Consider the following 16973-nt stretch of genomic DNA (forward strand, 5'->3'; position numbering starts at 1 on the left):
TATTAGCATAAATATAATGACTAAGGATAGTACGTTGTGTGTGCACCCGTAAACGGTCCGACTATCAACACTGGTAAAGTTAGCTCAACAATGCACCTGGAAATTATTAACCCACTCGTTAACGGAGACATGGAAGAGTTGACAGCTCCTGTACGACAGCAACATAAATTCAGTGTTGGCAGACTTCAAAGTTATCTGTCTGTCAAGTCACGGGTGTCAAACAATGACACGCTCGCTGTCAGACAGTACAGGTAGGTTAAGATAGACAGAGCTGGTTTGTTTCACAATTTCTCAGCAACGTTAAGCGAGCGAGTGAAAGCTAATATTGTGCAAATCATGTTTAGCTAACTGATAACACGCCAACAGCTTCTTGTTGTCTTTTCAGTGCTGGTCAGTCAAACCCAACCTTCCTAATCCAAACCCCCTCAAACAGCTATGTGCTCAGGAAGAAACCCCCAGGTGAGCTGCTGCCAGGGGCTCACAAGGTAAGGTTTGACAAATGGATAACTTTGGTCAATGAAACTTTAAGCACAAGCATTTGTTTGCAGCACTGTTGTGTATAGCCGCGTCACTTCTCCAACGGGGAGAAATTTTATTTGGTTTGGCTGAGGTATTCATACATTTGTCCATAACTATCAAGTTAAACAGACAATGGCACAAATATATCCATGTGTGTGTCTGAAAGCCACATTTGACAGAAATGTATGAAACTGCTAAAATCTTAATGGCTGATAAAACTGATCCATTGAAACCCAAGAAAATATTATTATTTATTGAAAACGTTATTCTAAGTGTATGCTTGAAATTTCAAATTTGTGCATGTTCAGCTGACCTGTTTTAGACACTCTTTAGGTTAAGCCAGCAATCATTTGGAACTAATTAATAGAAAGTGTACCAACTGAATACTGTCGGCTTTTTTAAATTAAAATTAATACAAAATTACATAGTCCTTTCCAAGAACCTTCATATGGATTTACAGTTATATATGGGTATCTGTGTAGGAAATTATTAGGGAACTATGGGACCTGTGTGTTAGGATAATATCTTAAGGCTTACTGTATGGGTGATGTTTCAGTATAGAGTGGTGGATGTTTGTGACGTTGTTTATAGGTGGACAGGGAGTATCGGGTGCAGAAGGCGCTGTTCTCTGCTGGCTTCCCTGTACCCGAGCCTCTCTTGCACTGCACTGATGCTGAAGTCATTGGAACAGAGTTTTACTTGATGCAGCATGTGAGGGTAAGTTTGTGGCAATATATTTATTGCTGTCTTGCTTGACCTTTGCTCTATATTCTAATGATAAAAGAAGACATTTGGACTCACCTGTGTTTGCTTGCTGCCACATGCTAACTTGACATACCCAATTGATACCCAGGTTTCTAAATATGTACTTTACTATCATATAATGTCACCTATCATGAGATGAAAAGATAGTCATGTTTAACCATCCCTGTTGAGCAGGGACGTATATTCAGGGATCTTCGTCTCCCTGGAGTGAGTGCAGCTGAGAGAACAGCTCTATATGTGGCTGCAATGGAAGTGTTGGCAAAGCTACACTCACTGGACCTAGCATCACTGAACATAGAAGGGTATGGAAAAGGATCAGGCTACTGCAAGAGACAAGTGAGACAACACATTGTACTCAATAAATCAAAATAACGTGTATACATCTTCTTTGGAAAAAGGAGTTAGAGTTGTGACATTCAAAAGTGGCTTTCCATCTTTAAGGTGTCCACCTGGACGAAGCAGTACACCGCAGCAGCCCACAGAGACATTCCAGCCATGAATGAACTGTCTGATTGGCTGATGAATAATCTGCCAGCCAATGATAACGAGGTCACGCTTGTCCACGGAGATTTCCGATTGGACAACTTGATCTTCCATCCGACAGAGGTACAACTTCATGAACAGTTATTCTTACCGATCTGCTTCACGTGGCTGTAATGTTTTATAAAGTGTGTTGGATGTCATTAGGCACGTGTGATAGCAGTGTTGGACTGGGAGCTGTCTACCACTGGGCAGCCCTTGGCAGACCTGGCCTACTTCCTCATGCCTCACTACTGGCCTGCAAACCTTAATGTTGTCAGCACAATGGGAAGCTTAAAAGGAATAGAAGGTAATGATAAACAAATAACAACCCAGGACAGCATAACAAGTATAGAAAATTGCTCAAATAGATGGACATACTGTTTAAACACACGTGTGTAGACACAGTATCTGTTACAGTCATTTTTCTGTCTCCTTCTCTCTCCAACCAATGAGCAGGTATCCCAACTGTAGGTGACCTGATCTCCATTTACTGCAGGTGCCGGGGGGTCCTATCGGCTTTGCCACAATTGAATTTCTATCTGGCCCTATCTGTCTTTAAAATGGCAGGAATTGCCCAGGTTTGTATCTATTTATATACAAAGTTCCACTGCAATTGTACCCCTATTTGTGTTTTTTTAAGATATACATGTGCTAAGAAAGTGCTTACAGATATATTGCAGTTAAAGTGCACAAAGCAGGTGAAATTGCAGAGGGACCCAGATGGGCCTGGGTAGATTTTAATCTGATATTTATCACTCTCCTTTATTCTGCTTTTTTATCTATCAGGGGATCTTTGCACGCCACCTGCTAGGTAATGCCAGTGCCTCCAATGCATCTCAGTTTGGCCAGTGTGTGGAGCCCTTAGCTAAGGTTGCCTTGCAGCTTGCACAGAGGTTGGTTGCAGTTATGGCTACTAGAGTTACGTGTCTGTGGATGTTTTTGCATGGATTATTGATCAATACAGTGACTCAACAATTACTTTTAAAAGATGCTAGATGTGTCAGTGGCTATCTGACTGATATCTACTTTGCTGTTGTAATTTTATCTGTAAGTTGTCACAGACACACTGCGGTTGATAGAAGTGAATGAAAGTCATAGACTGTTTAGTAATATGCAGTAATGTATAAATTTAACATAACATAATATAATATAATATAATCAGCATTAGACAGTCCAAACATTCTGTTATCAATAGAATATTGTCTAAATTCAGTGTTATTGTAGGCCAGAAAACAGATTGGTTCCACCGGCTGACTAAACTTAAGCCAGCAACAGTTGGAATTTGACATCCAGCTTCCAGCTTCCCAGCTTCTGAGATTCCCTGTTTGCTTTTTAACGTGTGAGATGTGTTTCTTGCCAGCTCTGTCGTACGTCCTACAGAAGACGGTCTGTTCCTCCAGACAGCTAAAGGTCAGGCTGTTCTCCAGCAGGTCAAAGACTTCATGAGACAATATGTGCTTCCTGCTCAGGAGGTCAGTGCCAAGAGCTGGGAAGAACAGAAGAGAGATTTGTTTGTCCAGATGGACTTTTTAACTTACACATGAAAGGACTTGACAGAGCTCACCACCAATTCATTCATGCAATCAGGACTAATTCATTCGAGCGAGAGAACAAGGAGTGTATTGATTACGCAAATTATATTGCACGCAGAATCATCACCGTTAGCTGGGCCTCATTGCAGTCTTAATGCAGTTCAGCAGTGTTCGAGGTGGCATTGTAAATCTTGTTTGGTTTTATTTGTTAAAGCATTGGGCCGAGTGATGTATTTTTTTGTCAGATGACAAATGTAACAACAAATGTGTTTCTTGTGTACATTAACACATGGTAAAGTAGGAGAAGTAGTTCTTAATAAAAGATTTTAATGGTACGTTCCCGCTTATGAAGTGAGTGCAGAAGTGAGAGTAGAGTCAAATAGAAATGGATTAATATTGACTATACTGTGTAAAAAAATGTGTTATTCTGCAGGAAGTTGCAGAGTACTACTCCAAACACGCTCAGTCTCCACAGAGGTGGCACACCCCCCAAATAATTGAAGATCTAAAGGTATATCTTTTTTTTTTTTTTTTTTTACCTTTTGTTTAATTTGGTGGCCACATTTCTGTCCACTATCAATATAATACTAATAACATACATGATGCAATGTATGTAAACAAAATATAACAGTGCAGTAAATCAAATAAGAAAAAATGGATGAGGTGGTATTCCAAAATCAATCCAGCAGATTGAAGGGCCAAGTTTATTTAAATCTTGTCTAAACAGTGCACCTCCCACACACTGCAATCCATCATTAAGAGTTTAAATTAAACAGAAAATTACAGTTATCTGTGTCTGTGCTGGTCCTCTCCAACGCCTTGAGCTCTGCTTGTCATCACTAGCATCTGCTTTGAAATAAACATTCAGTTTGCACACGCATGTACACTCTGTATAGTAATGTGTGTATTTGTGTATCCAGGTGAAAGCCAGGGAGGCAGGGCTCTGGAACCTGTTCCTGCCTGCAGTCAGTGGTCTCAGTCAGTTGGACTATGCCTACATTGCAGAGGAAACTGGACACTGCCTCTTTGCCCCTGAAGTCTTCAACTGCCAGGCTCCTGGTAAAACATCCTACAAGATGTCCATGGACAATATTATGGGTCCATTTTGTCAGTCACATGACTATACTTACAACATGACCTTGCACATGTTCAGCATATTTTATCATTTTGTCATAACAACCATGCATGTTTGATTTTATTCACTGGGTTTAAAACATAAGAATCCCCCAAACTGGCCTTTTAAGTTATTTGTTTGTCAGACAAGTTAAAAAGAGCATATTATTTTCCTAATTTAGCTCATAATAAATAATAAAATGGAGGACATTGTGTGTCTCCACAGACACAGGAAATATGGAGGTGCTCCATATGTTTGGCAGTGAAGAGCAGAAGAGAAAATGGCTGGAGCCTCTGCTCAGAGGAGAGATCCGCTCGTGCTTCTGTATGACAGGTATTTCCATGACTGTGTCCTCCTGCATCACTTACAGACTTTCAAATATGCTTCATGTCTAAACTGTGGTTTGCGAAAGGCTAAACAAAGAAAATACCATACCATATTCTCAAGAGAGAGGGATGTATTAAGAAGTGAAATTATGTCGTGAAAACCCCAACTCACCTATCCTTCTAACCCCTAGAGGATAGATATATGGAACTATAGTTGTTTTAATTGTTATGAATCCAATTCTAGTATCTTTGTGGGGTTATTTCTTTTTTCTTATTTTACTGAGTCATTATTTACTTATGTTTTACTTATTCCCATGTTATTATGTCAGTATACAAAACTGTAATGGATAATGTGATCTTATTGAGAATAGAAATTAAGTTCTAAAAAATAATAATTTACTATGTGTAGAATTGAGGGAGTCCTGCGTAGTTATAAAGTACTGCCTCGAAATATTTGTTGTGGCGTGGTCTTAAATGAGCCAGGTTAAACACGGCATGACTGCTACTGAAACTGTAAAAGACTTGTTTGGAAATTCTTCATGCACAGCAAACACTAGCTCACTATGAGTAATTTCTCCCTGTTTTCTCCCCCATTGCTTTCCACACTGCCTGGAAACAGCGTCATGCTGGTGCCAGAGGTGATTATAGTGGGTGTGAACCTCCCCATGGTTTTTCGTATACACAGATGGTGATTAGTTGTGTTCTGGGGATGTTTTTTGTCACCAGTTAGGTGGATTTGTTTACACTGGACGCTGAGCAACAGGAACCCCCATCTTGTGCTTATAAATTGCTACTTCTGACTTAAGAGTCATCTGCTGTACAGTTGAAGCATGAAAAGGGTGTGAGTGCACTATTCATTTGAACCACTCTGCCTGTGGTTTCAGCAGGAATTTTGGAAACAATAGAACGTAAAGCAAAGGCAGGGGACTGGAGATGTGAAACGTGTTAAGAGTACAAGTCTCATTGCTTATTATCTTTTTATTTGGTGTAAAATGTTTATGTTGTGAGTTTTAAGCTGACCTGTGGTCCCTTCCCCAGAGCCCGATGTGGCCTCCAGTGATGCAACCAACATGGAGTGCACTCTTCGCAGGGATGACGACAACTACGTCATAAACGGCAAGAAATGGTGGAGCAGTGGTATGTCCATTTTTGTTTCTATTAGTTATATAAGAAAAAAAATAGTTTTCTGCTCCATTGAGTACGGAAAACTCCATTAAAGAGCTTAACGCTCAATAAACAACAAGGAGTTGTTTTATGTCTGCCTGGTTCAACTTGCTTTAAATCATGACAAGAGGCAAGTCCTCTTAAACCAAAGTGTGTTTTTATAAGAGTAAACTTATGTACTCAAGAGCTTTTCTCAGAAAGAGATGCTTTTATATGTAATCAAGATGTTGCTGTAACAAAGATACATGCTTACCCAAACTGCTAACATACGGACAGCAGAAACGCCCAGTTGACTCATACAATAAGCATTATATAACATAAACAGCTTTTTAATGACCTTGAAAAAATCCTGGATCCATTTCATCCCCAAAATATTTGGTGGCCTTGGTTTGCCAGGTCACAGATTCAAACCACAACAAAGTCAGCGTGTTTTCATCAATTGACATTTTAACCCTAATTGATTAGTCATTGTAAATAATTCAAGGTGACAAAAAGCATCTCTTTGTTGATGCTCCACTGAATTGACTGTATGCTCACATTGTATGTGTTAATTTTCTGGACATTACGACGGCTCATGTGCTTTGACCCGTTAGTTCATATTATCTTGTTAAATTACTAAACAACATAATTTGACATAGAGAAGTACTCTACAAATTAAGTCACCAACATCGTGAAATTAAGCCTTTAAGTATTTAGGGTTTAATTGACAGTTGTCAATAGTTGTTGAAATATCTGAAAAGTCATATTAGTGTTTTTAGATTTTTATTGTGCACCTCCTTAATCACTCTGAACTGAAAGATGTTCCACATGTTTCCTCAGACACAGATGAGGTCTGAGGTCTTGAAGGAAAACAGTGGCCTGTTGTTTTTGCATTTTTTTCGAATCTGCATGGAATTCCTTTTTGTCGTTGAAAACTTAAAGTGCTTAAAGTGCAAAAATGAGCAGAATTTCCACTTTCAAATGATTGTCTTTATGAAGTGCTTCGGTCCATGTCTGTCACATAGGTCTACAGTTAGACTCTTTTCTTAACGTTTCTCTTTTCCTTGGAAGTGAAATTTCCATCCTTAGAAAAAAATCTTCTGGGGTTGTGAGAGTGTCCTCTACCAGTATAAATATCTCGCTCTGTTAGGAAAGAATGATGATGTGTTGATGGTCATTTTCTTACTTAACCGTGACCTGTGGCTGCTTTTATGACAGACCATATTATGCAAGCATGGAAATTGGATGCATTTGTGCCTCTGCAGTGAGTCATAATATCCAGACACTCAATGTGATTTTGATTTATGTTGTGTTAATTGAAATCATGTTAAAGGATGTTTTGCTGCGGTATCTCATTCTATCTCAAGTATCAAATGCAGTGTTCACAGCCAGCTCCTTACTAACATTACGGGTGTTTCCTAAAATGCTGTCCAGGGCTCTTGGGGACATGTTGTGCATTTGTTTATTTTCATACAGTATCTTTTCCCATAGAGGACAGAAAGTAAAGACTTCTCATCTGTGGTTTTTATGCTGTATTTCACTACAATAATTACACAGCAGTTCCCACATTAGGTTGTAGTAGCTTTTTGAATGACTGCTACTTTTAATAGAATAATCCACTGTAAATTAAACTTACTGGAAATATGGGCTTATCCACTTAGATGAAAAATGTTGCCTTTAATCCACATGCACTACAGAGTGATGTAGTTTTCCCTTTTCTCTAAGGTCGAGTAGTAGGGAGGGTCTATAGATGTTCCCAGGGCAGCTCTGTGGTGTGGAAGCCATATAAGACTGTCCCACGGGCATGATAATGTACTAAAATTATTCCCAGACCTGCAGTCTTTAAGCTATAAGCGTTTGTATTTGCATACACACTCACACAAGCACAGACGATGTACACATGTTTAACATTACTAGTGGAATAGAATCATCATACAAGTCATTATATGTTGGTTTCTTTAAGGCCAAGTTAAGATGTTGAATAAAACAATCATATTATTTGGTGTTATAGTTAATAATCTTGACATGTAATGCCTGCCAATAATTACTTGATCATTTACTGTTTAAGAAAATCATAATGAATTTAAATGAAATGCAGATCATGAAGGCAGAATTTAACAGTAGACAGGAATGAAAACTTGTGACATGCAACTGGCGCGGTTATTTCTCTGCTTGGAGACTTTTGAAACTGTGGCCTAAACCTTTGTCTCTCTTGTGCGACACGCCTAGTTTGTGTTTCAGTTTGAGTCCAGCTCCCACACATCAAAGCTGTAAACCATTACAGTGAAAAGAGGATGACTAACAGGTATTGTAGATAGAAAGAATGGTAAAAAAAGGAAATGTTTTATCTTTAAAAAGCTTTATTGGCTTTTTGTGGTGGAATTTAAGCTGACCCCTCTCTGTAAACCAGCTTGAAGAAATCACTGTTGGAATGTGGCCGTCCAACGCTCTGAGCCCAGATTTGATATGGTGACTGTATTAGGGTTAGCTTGAGCATAATGTTATATGATGGCATTGAGTAATTTCAAAAGGGGAAAAGACCATTTAGTAGTCTGGAGAGAGCATTTCATCGCATAGATTTATGGATTGCACTGCAAACCATTTGCTCTTTCAAGCTGATATTGAAATAAAAAAAGATGAGTGGATAAAAACGCCAGTTACCCTTAACGCTCCTCCAAGGAACATGCCGCTTTCATGTTTCCCGGTTTGATTGCTGTTCATTATTTGTTTGCCAAATGTTTTTCTACTCAATGGGTCACCCACTGTGCAGTCAGCCCAAGCCAATGCCACAGAATGTAATAAAATGAGAAGGCAGTGCAGACTGTAAGGTTGAATTAAATTTGTCGCGAGAAGTACTCAGAGCATCTTGAGTTTCAGCTGCATTTAATTGCAACAGATGTTTGTAGATAAGTTTTGCTGAAAATCTTTGTTCTTTTATTTAACAAAACTCATTTTATACAAAATACTTTGCTTAGCTAGTGCATATAAAGTCACTATTTATGTATATATTTATTACGCTAAGAATCAATGGTAATTCATGTTTATCTTTCATGAAAGTGAAGATGTGTAAATATATATATACATGCACATACAATTTTGCATAGGTGCTTACAGATAAATACATGTTTTGAGTCTTAAATTGTAAAGGTGCTGGTGTCTTGGTCTGAAGCAGACTGGGATTGCGTTTGAGTGCATGTGTTGAGTGGAATCTCCACTGCCGGCGCCTCGTTGACGTATCTCGGGTGTCTCCCAAGTCGCTGTCCAAGGTGCTTGACAGCCTTGAGGACGTGTCCCCTGAACGAGGATCCGATGAAGGCATAGAGGACAGGGTTAATGCAGGCGTGGGTCAGCGCCAGGCTCTCTGTCACTTGGAGAGCACGATCCAGGCCCTTGCTGATGTCGCAGTCTGTCACGAGGATGTAGATGATGTCCATTGCTCGGCACAGCTTGACCACGTTGTAGGGCAGCTGGGTGAGCAGGAATACAGCCACCACAGCCAGCAGGACCCGCAGGGCACGCCACTTCCGGTCTCTTTGGACCCCAGCTGCCTGGCTCAGCACCCGTCCTATCCAACAGTAGCACACCACCATGACCAAGAAAGGGAGCAAGAATCTAAGGGTCACCTCCAGCAGCTCCAAGGCAGCCTTTGCAGGCCGGGCCATGCTGGGTGGGTAGACTGCTGTACAGGCCATCCTGAGATGGGAGTGCTTCACTGTGGAGAAGATAAGTTCAGGAAGGCCAAGGAAGCTGGCTACAGCCCACAACACCACACACACCAGGAGCCACTGTATCCTTACCCGGGGACCTGTCCCAGTCCTGCCTGTTGGATTTTGGGATATAGCACGGTAGCGATCCACACTAATACACGCCAACAGGAGCATGCCACAGTTGAAGTTGGTACTGTAGAGGAAGGAGGTGAGCTTGCAGGCTGCCGAACCCAACATCCAGCCATGAATGGCATCAGCCGCCCAGAAAGGCAGGGTAAAGAGAAGCAGCAGGTCTGAAATGGCGAGGTTGAGGATGCACACATCCGTCAGGGTTCTTAGTCGCACCTTTGATGTGTAGACCACCACTACCAGGGCATTCCCAGCCAGGCCCACCACCAGAGCCAGGGCATAGATGACCGGGAGGAAGACACCAGCAAAAGAGCGCACTGCCTCCTTGTCACAAACAGAGTGTTCGTAATTGTAATCGTAACTGTCATTTAAGCTGGAGTCCTCATCGTCATGATAATAGAAGTCTTCCATTTTTTGCTGTAGAGAAAAAATACATATATAATTTAGGGAAGCATTTGTTTTGTATTTAGATGGAGGAAAATGTCAGTTTGCCCTTTTTAATTGCACATGTTGTGTTATATGGGATATGTGTTATTTAACAGAACAAAAAGAGTGCATTTGTAAATCATGGGCTGTTGAGGGAGCTCTTTCTGTATTTTGCATCAAAGGAATCTCTCCTGCATGGTTTCCCTAATGGCTTAAGCTCTGTCTGTCTGAACAGTGTAAGGGCTTGAATAACCCCAGTGAACACCACTCTGAGAACAAAAAGTGGACAAGAGACTCGCAGAGCAAATAATTACCCTATTGAATTCAGTTAGTTTGTATTCTGTTGGATACTCAGTGATCTACAGACTTTAGGAAATGGCAGTTTTTGGTTTATCTCTCTGATTATTAATCAACAATAAGGAAACAGGTCGGTGTTCATAAATGTGTCAAATTTCCCCAAATGCACAACAGTGTAAGCTGCACTGCAAACTAATAACATCTACTATATTTTATGTAGGACAGTGTATTCACAGCTTGTAAAACCTTATCTGATCTGTGAACATATTCATCCACATGTACACTTTCATTCTCTTATCTTTCTTTTAATAATTAAAGTTATTTGCCTGAAGGAGACAGTCAAAGTCAAGAATGACAGGAAATATGTGGAGAGTAGATGAGGATGGCACGCAAGTGCAAGCAAGGTCTCTTGCCAGATTCAAACCCAGGATGTTGCTTTTACTGTATATGGTATGTGCTGGTTCAACACAGACAAACAGAGAAACTGAGTTGGAAGTGCGCATCTCACATTGTTCACATTAATATCATACTTCGTACTTTATTCAATTCACTAACAAGTGGAATTCAGGAAACAGCAGAACGCGTTACGTGACGGATGATATAATCCCTGGCTGAGGTCCAGAATATTATGCATGGAATATTTTGCATCTCGGGATCATTTTGGCAAATCACACTCGCTGCTAAAATGACAGTCGTTCTATGAAAAGTGTCCAGGTTTGTTATATAATGAGTCATTATCTCCCATATGGGAGGAGCAGTAGTTACTGAAACAGATGTTCATTGGAACATTTAGAAATATGTGAAGTATTCCAGTGGTATCAACAGCTGTGCTTCATGTGTAATGGTAGCATGATAGGTTGATGTAAGGTTTTATGTTTTTAATGTGCTTGTTTAGGTTATTTGGTCTTCTCAAGCTAAATAGAGAAATAAAAATCTAAATAAAAACCAAATGACAGGTATATTTGGATATATAATTAAATAGTTAAACATAGTGAGGAAAAGTTTTACTGCTGTTTGTACAAACATTACTGATGTAAACAAACAGCATCAGAAAACTTGCATAATTTCAAATGTCACTGTTTGGTGTTATTCTATGTATTGAAAATCAGTCAGTTCAGGAGTGTTTTTTTATTTTGGTTGTGTGATGACCTTTTCATTTACATTTAGATCACACATTGCACATTTAAATTAAAAAGAGACAAAGGTCCTGTTTATCCTGACAACTGTGGTATAAACTACACTAACAGTACTCATAATGATAATACACTTAAGTCATATGACCCCGTGAGAAAAGGAAAAAACTGAGGAGATGGAGTCAAACAGGCAAACGCAACAGCCTAAGTTTAGCTTGTTATCATTACCTCACTATGGCTATAATGTCATAAAATACAACCAGCAGGACTTTGACTGTTAGTCTAAGTGAATCTCTGACTATCAGAAAAACAAGGCACAATACTTCAATATATATCATGGTGTGAGTAAATGTAAAATATAGTTTATTGACTTCAAATTAACCATACAAACATATAAAATAGCATTACATCAAAAAACACAAGGTCCAAACAGTACTCCATTTACAATACAACTCTTTCAGCTCATAATACGGTAAAGAAAATGTAAGAAAAGCACATTCCAAGATTTTTTACATTCTTCTTGTGACAGTTTGACTTGTTTTGTAGTTGATGGAAAAAGTCACAAAATATTGATTAAAGTGGAAAAGATTTTCTTACCTTGTGTCTGTTCCTTTAGTGGGATTTGAAACGGTTTTTTTTAGTCACACGCAAACAGTTGGTTTGTATCCTGAGGAGAAAAGTTGTATGCAGCACGGGGCTGAAGTGACTGATCTCTTTGCCTCAGCCCGCCCCCCTCCCTCACTGCCGACACTCTAGGAGCTCCTCTCTACACCACGTAGCTCTCCATGCACGTGTGTGTGTGTGTCTTTAAGAGCATGTTGTGTTGCAGTATAAACAGATAAATAAAAAAATCCTTAAGCCCTCACTGTCTTTGTACACTGTACTGTGCAAAGAACTGTACAAATAAAAGCTGATTTCACTTCCAGATAAGTTGTGAACTTAATCTCTCACTCCTGATGTCATGCAGGGAGTGCATTGGTGGCTGCCCTTTGTTTATGTGTGTGTGCAAGAAAAGAAGGGATAAAAGGAGGATATAGAATAACATCTCATAAGGATCAACGACATTTACAAGGCCTATTGTTTATTGTGGTTTTCTGGAATGCAGCCATTATCGGTTATAGTGTGTTGGTCACATTGTTTTACCAACCTCACTCACATTAGCAAAACTTCAGTGGACTAAACCGTTCTGCTTTAGATACTTTTATCTTGAAATGTATGAATGGCACTTCAGTGTTTTGGTTTCCTGAGGTTTTTCTTATGAACAGCATTTCCTTATTTTATTTTAATCTCTGTCTCTCATTCTGTTTGTTTTTATCTGTGGTTTAATGCATCTGTATATAAACAAATTCAATAAAAATCAACAAAGAATTTGGAAATAAGGCATGCCTCCACAAATAAATTTCAAGTCAGACAGTTTTTGCAAAGAAAAAAGGCATTTGTTTTTGAAGTACAGTGTGTCACAGTGACTTTTAAGTTTTTAAAAAAAAAAATCAACAACAAAAATGTCTGGATGTCACATTCTCTGGAGGACAGATTACTGGGCTGGGAAGGTTTGTTTTCATTCCAGCGGTGATGGGACATGTATGGGCATGGCTTTTGCATGACAGCAGGGCTCACCTTGTATCATGGACCATGGGACTTATGTAAGTGTTCACAGGAAAACCCAAGCTGCCCCGAGCCAAACAGGCTTTCCTTGATGTGGTTTTTTGGGTGGGGTCTGGTGATATATTTTTTTGTGCCTTGTTACACTGCAAGCATAATAATAACTTAAGTTTGTTTAAATTTCTGCAATCAGAGAAGGAATATAAACACTAACAGTGCGTCAGATTGTGTTTGTTTAAGTGTACTTATGCTGTGATTCTCATACTGTGAATATTCACAGACTATTGATGTTCCGTCTGTTGCTGTCTGGTGTCCATATGTCCTGTCCTTAGGGTACAGTTTTGCCACTTGGACAGAAATATAAACAGGAAGGCAGACCGTTCACCACCCTGTCTGTGCCTTAGGGATCCAAGGCCACATGGGAGAGTGTTTTCCTGAAAGTTTATTCCCAACCAGGGAAATTCCAATGTATTCTGCATTTTGTCATTATCATTCTGCATGTTAGCCATCTGGTTATCAAACATTTCACATCATCACTTCATTTCCACTTCGTCTAGTTTGTATGATATCTTGTAAAAAATGATCTGTATGACGTTCAGTTGCCCTCTCGTGGGTGCTTTGTACAGTATTTACGTTTTTATCTGGCAAAGACTTTTCAGTTTTTCCTCAAACAAACAAGATCTGCTTCATGACAAACTGGGCTGTTTGTACTCAATATGAAACCAGCTCAGGAAATGTAAATCAACCTGTGGCTGTCTCAGCTGGCCGTTCTCCAGCCATTACTCCGTCATTAGCTGCATCCACATTTGTTACTTCCCAGTTGGCGACGCACATCGTTTCCGACCAGATTCGGGTTGTGGAATGGTGAAGGACAGAGTCAGACTTTGACTAGAAAAGTTGCATGTCCCATTGTTTGTTATACTGCCAGATGGCAACAAAGCAGGAATACAAATGAACCACAGCTTTTCTGACTGTACCCCCCCGCAGGTGCTGGCAACCCCCGATGCAAAGTGGCCATTGTGATGTGCAGAAGCAGTTCTCAGGATGCTAGCAGCAGGTCAGTAGAACAGTTCTGTGGTGAAGAATGTTGTTTCCTCTTCTGGTTAGTGGGAGTATGAAAACAAAAATTGTGTATTTGCACAAGAGTTCAGGCTTCTGATGTCATGTTTTTAACCACAATATTCTACCAGTTAAGTTTTTCTTCTGGTTTTATATCAATTGTTTTATATTTAAATGCTTCTGTGGTCGTCAGTGTACCTTTGCACTGTACTTGAGAGGCTATTTTTCCTGTTAACCTTCCTCTGTGCCACTATTATAATGGAGATGGACTTTGGTTAGGGGACAGGGTTTACTTCCCAGCATGCACTTGCATTTTAACACCTCTGCCTCGTCTTTCTGCCAGAGATTTGGATCACATGGCAGAAAAAAATGTATAAATAGAATCTTGTTGTCAGTTATATCTTGAGGCTGGCACTGTAATTGGCACAAATCTTCGTCTAACGTTCATCAGTTACAACCATTTCAGATGTTCATGAAAAAGAAAACTGTAGAAACAACCACACCCAAGATATGTAATACACTTTCTCCTTGTTTTGTCAGCAGTGTAATAAGGCACACACACCCAACCTTGTTGGCAAAGAAAGAGTAAAATAAATCAGGACTGCAGATTCTCACGAGCAATAGGCGCTTTAAAATGTCAGTATTTAGAGCAGCTTGTAAAACCTAGTCAAAATGGTTATTGTGGAATTATAGACTTAACATTTCTTTTAAAGCTTTGGTTATGAACTTGTTTCTTAGGCATGGCCAACACAGTATGATCCTCGTCCCCATGGGCACAGCAGGTGTAAAGCTCGTCAGACCGCTCACTGTGTTTGGACAGGATGGTAGGATCATGGCTGTCGCTGTATATTCACGTGCTGTTGATATTATTGTCTTTTCACAATATTCATTTCCTTTTCGCATGCAACCATGACGAATGAGCTTTCCTGACCAAATGACTAAACCTTTTGTTTTTTTCCTTTTTCCTGTGCTCAGATGCCATCCACGGTGGCCACTTTGAAGTGCACTTTGAAAATGTGCGTGTGCCTGCCTCCAACATTATTCTGGGTAAGACACTGTATTGCTGTGTGTTCCTGTTTTCATTTATTTACTCGCGTTAGGTCTTCTTAAGAAGCATGCTACACCAATAAAGCTGTAGAAATATATTATTCCTTATCATTCCTTTTATTGTGTTTGTACAATAAAGTGATACTGGCTTGGCAATAATGTGTATGAGGTCACTAGGCCAGATTTCCCTCCTTCCTGGTATCTCTTTCTGTTATGTCCCACTATGTATTTGTTTCCAGGAGAGGGCCGGGGATTTGAGATTGCTCAGGGTCGCCTGGGGCCCGGCAGGCTGCACCACTGTATGAGGGCTGTTGGTCTGGCAGAGTTGGCACTGGAGCTGCTCTGCCAGCGGGCTGCCTCCAGGCACACATTTGGAAAGAAACTGTATCAACATGTAAGTGAACATTGACCCAAGAGATTCCTCCAACTTTGATTTCAGGACTGTGGCACTGTAGCATGTGTTGAGCTCTTGCCTGCTGTTGACACCTAGTGGACACATTTGTAGATACAGCTTGAGTAAATATGCTCTCCTTACTCTGTTGTCTATGTTGTGTGTGTAGGAAGTTGTTGCTCACTGGATAGCAGAGTGCCGTCTCATGATTGAACAGGCCCGGCTGCTGACGCTACATGCTGCTGGTGCCCTGGATACACTGGGCAGTAGGGCTGCTCGCAAACAGGTAAAACCATCAATAGTCTGTTTTGGACATAGTAACATGCTGTGTCTCGATTCCATACTATGTACTTATTGTATAGTCGTGTGTATTATATAGTAATTAAAATATTAAAAGTATATACTACATACTAACCTTTTAAAATATACTGTTTTTGCAGTTTGTAGACCAATTTATACCTACAGAAAATACCATAACTGCTAATTAAGCTTAATGACACAGTAAATGTTTGCTCCAAAGTTTAAAGCAGTGAGCAGCTCTTTTTCTTTGTGCATTGCATCATGGGAGAATAATTTGGACATTTGGTACCATGGGAGTTTTTTTAGTATGCTGACTATTTTGAGTATATCTTATTTTGTCACTTTTCCACTAAGTACATACAGTAACCTGCTCAGAATTCCTATGTAGTTTGGATTTGGGATGGAGTCTGTCTTTGAATAAGATCTCTTTTGTTTCTAGATTGCTATGATCAAAGTAGCAGCTGCCAGGATGGCCTGTAAGGTAGTGGACTGTGCTATACAGGTGTATGGAGGAGCAGGTGTGTCTGGAGACGTGCCGCTAGCACAGATGTAAGTTTCCTTTTTTTTTTTTTCTTTCCACAAAAGAGAACAAGCATTAAATTCATCTCCCTCCTGATGCCAATATTACCATTCTTCCTCAGGTATTCATATGTGCGGACTCTACGCATTGCTGATGGGCCAGATGAGGTGCACCTCTCGTCCATTGCTCATCTGGAACTGAGGGATCAACTAAGGAAAGCACAGTCCAAACTGTGAAGTAATGGACATCACATGGGCACAGCAGCTTCAATATAATGCAGTTTGCCTTAAACCCCTGCTTTTTGTGAAATTCCAAGTAGTTTTGCTAACAAAATACACTGTAAATGTACATAAATGACTGATTTATAATTAATTGTATACATTTTACTGCAACCCGTTTCAGTTAAAGTCATTCCATTAAAGGTGTCTGAATGTCCACATG

The 16973-nt window shown here is 39.9% G+C and overlaps 2 protein-coding genes across 2 annotated transcripts; one reads left to right on the top strand and one right to left on the bottom strand.

The window, feature by feature from the left end:
* The first annotated feature begins 129 nt into the window (after window positions 1-129).
* Window positions 130-16967, top strand: acad11 (acyl-CoA dehydrogenase family, member 11). Its single transcript, XM_070928584.1, has 20 exons — window positions 130-251; window positions 386-485; window positions 1111-1236; window positions 1459-1620; window positions 1726-1890; window positions 1972-2113; window positions 2263-2384; window positions 2593-2699; window positions 3167-3278; window positions 3772-3849; window positions 4259-4397; window positions 4678-4785; window positions 5817-5915; window positions 14203-14272; window positions 15013-15098; window positions 15250-15321; window positions 15561-15715; window positions 15882-15998; window positions 16452-16561; window positions 16654-16967. Exons 1-20 carry the CDS (start codon window positions 130-132, stop codon window positions 16766-16768), a joined length of 2307 nt encoding a protein of 768 aa, XP_070784685.1. The 3' UTR covers window positions 16769-16967.
* On the bottom strand, window positions 8875-12275 carry ackr4b (atypical chemokine receptor 4b). The gene is made up of 2 exons (XM_070928585.1): window positions 12211-12275; window positions 8875-10174 (listed from the first exon to the last, which is right to left on the bottom strand). Exon 2 carries the CDS (start codon window positions 10166-10168, stop codon window positions 9056-9058), a length of 1113 nt encoding a protein of 370 aa, XP_070784686.1. The 5' UTR covers window positions 10169-10174; window positions 12211-12275; the 3' UTR covers window positions 8875-9055.
* Window positions 16968-16973: the final 6 nt, after the last annotated feature.

This window comes from Enoplosus armatus, chromosome 21 (assembly GCF_043641665.1).
Source record: "Enoplosus armatus isolate fEnoArm2 chromosome 21, fEnoArm2.hap1, whole genome shotgun sequence".
Classification (NCBI taxonomy): Eukaryota; Metazoa; Chordata; class Actinopteri; order Centrarchiformes; family Enoplosidae; genus Enoplosus; species Enoplosus armatus.

Bases quoted from the DNA above. Each gene is read 5' to 3' on its own strand.
- acad11 (XM_070928584.1), top strand. From the start codon at position 130: ATGGAAGAGTTGACAGCTCCTGTACGACAGCAACATAAATTCAGTGTT. The intron at 1,621-1,725 runs GTGAGACAACAC...TCCATCTTTAAG, and splicing joins CAGGCTACTGCAAGAGACAA to GTGTCCACCTGGACGAAGCA. The intron at 5,916-14,202 runs GTATGTCCATTT...ACCCCCCCGCAG, and splicing joins CAAGAAATGGTGGAGCAGTG to GTGCTGGCAACCCCCGATGC.
- ackr4b (XM_070928585.1), bottom strand. From the start codon at position 10,168: ATGGAAGACTTCTATTATCATGACGATGAGGACTCCAGCTTAAATGAC.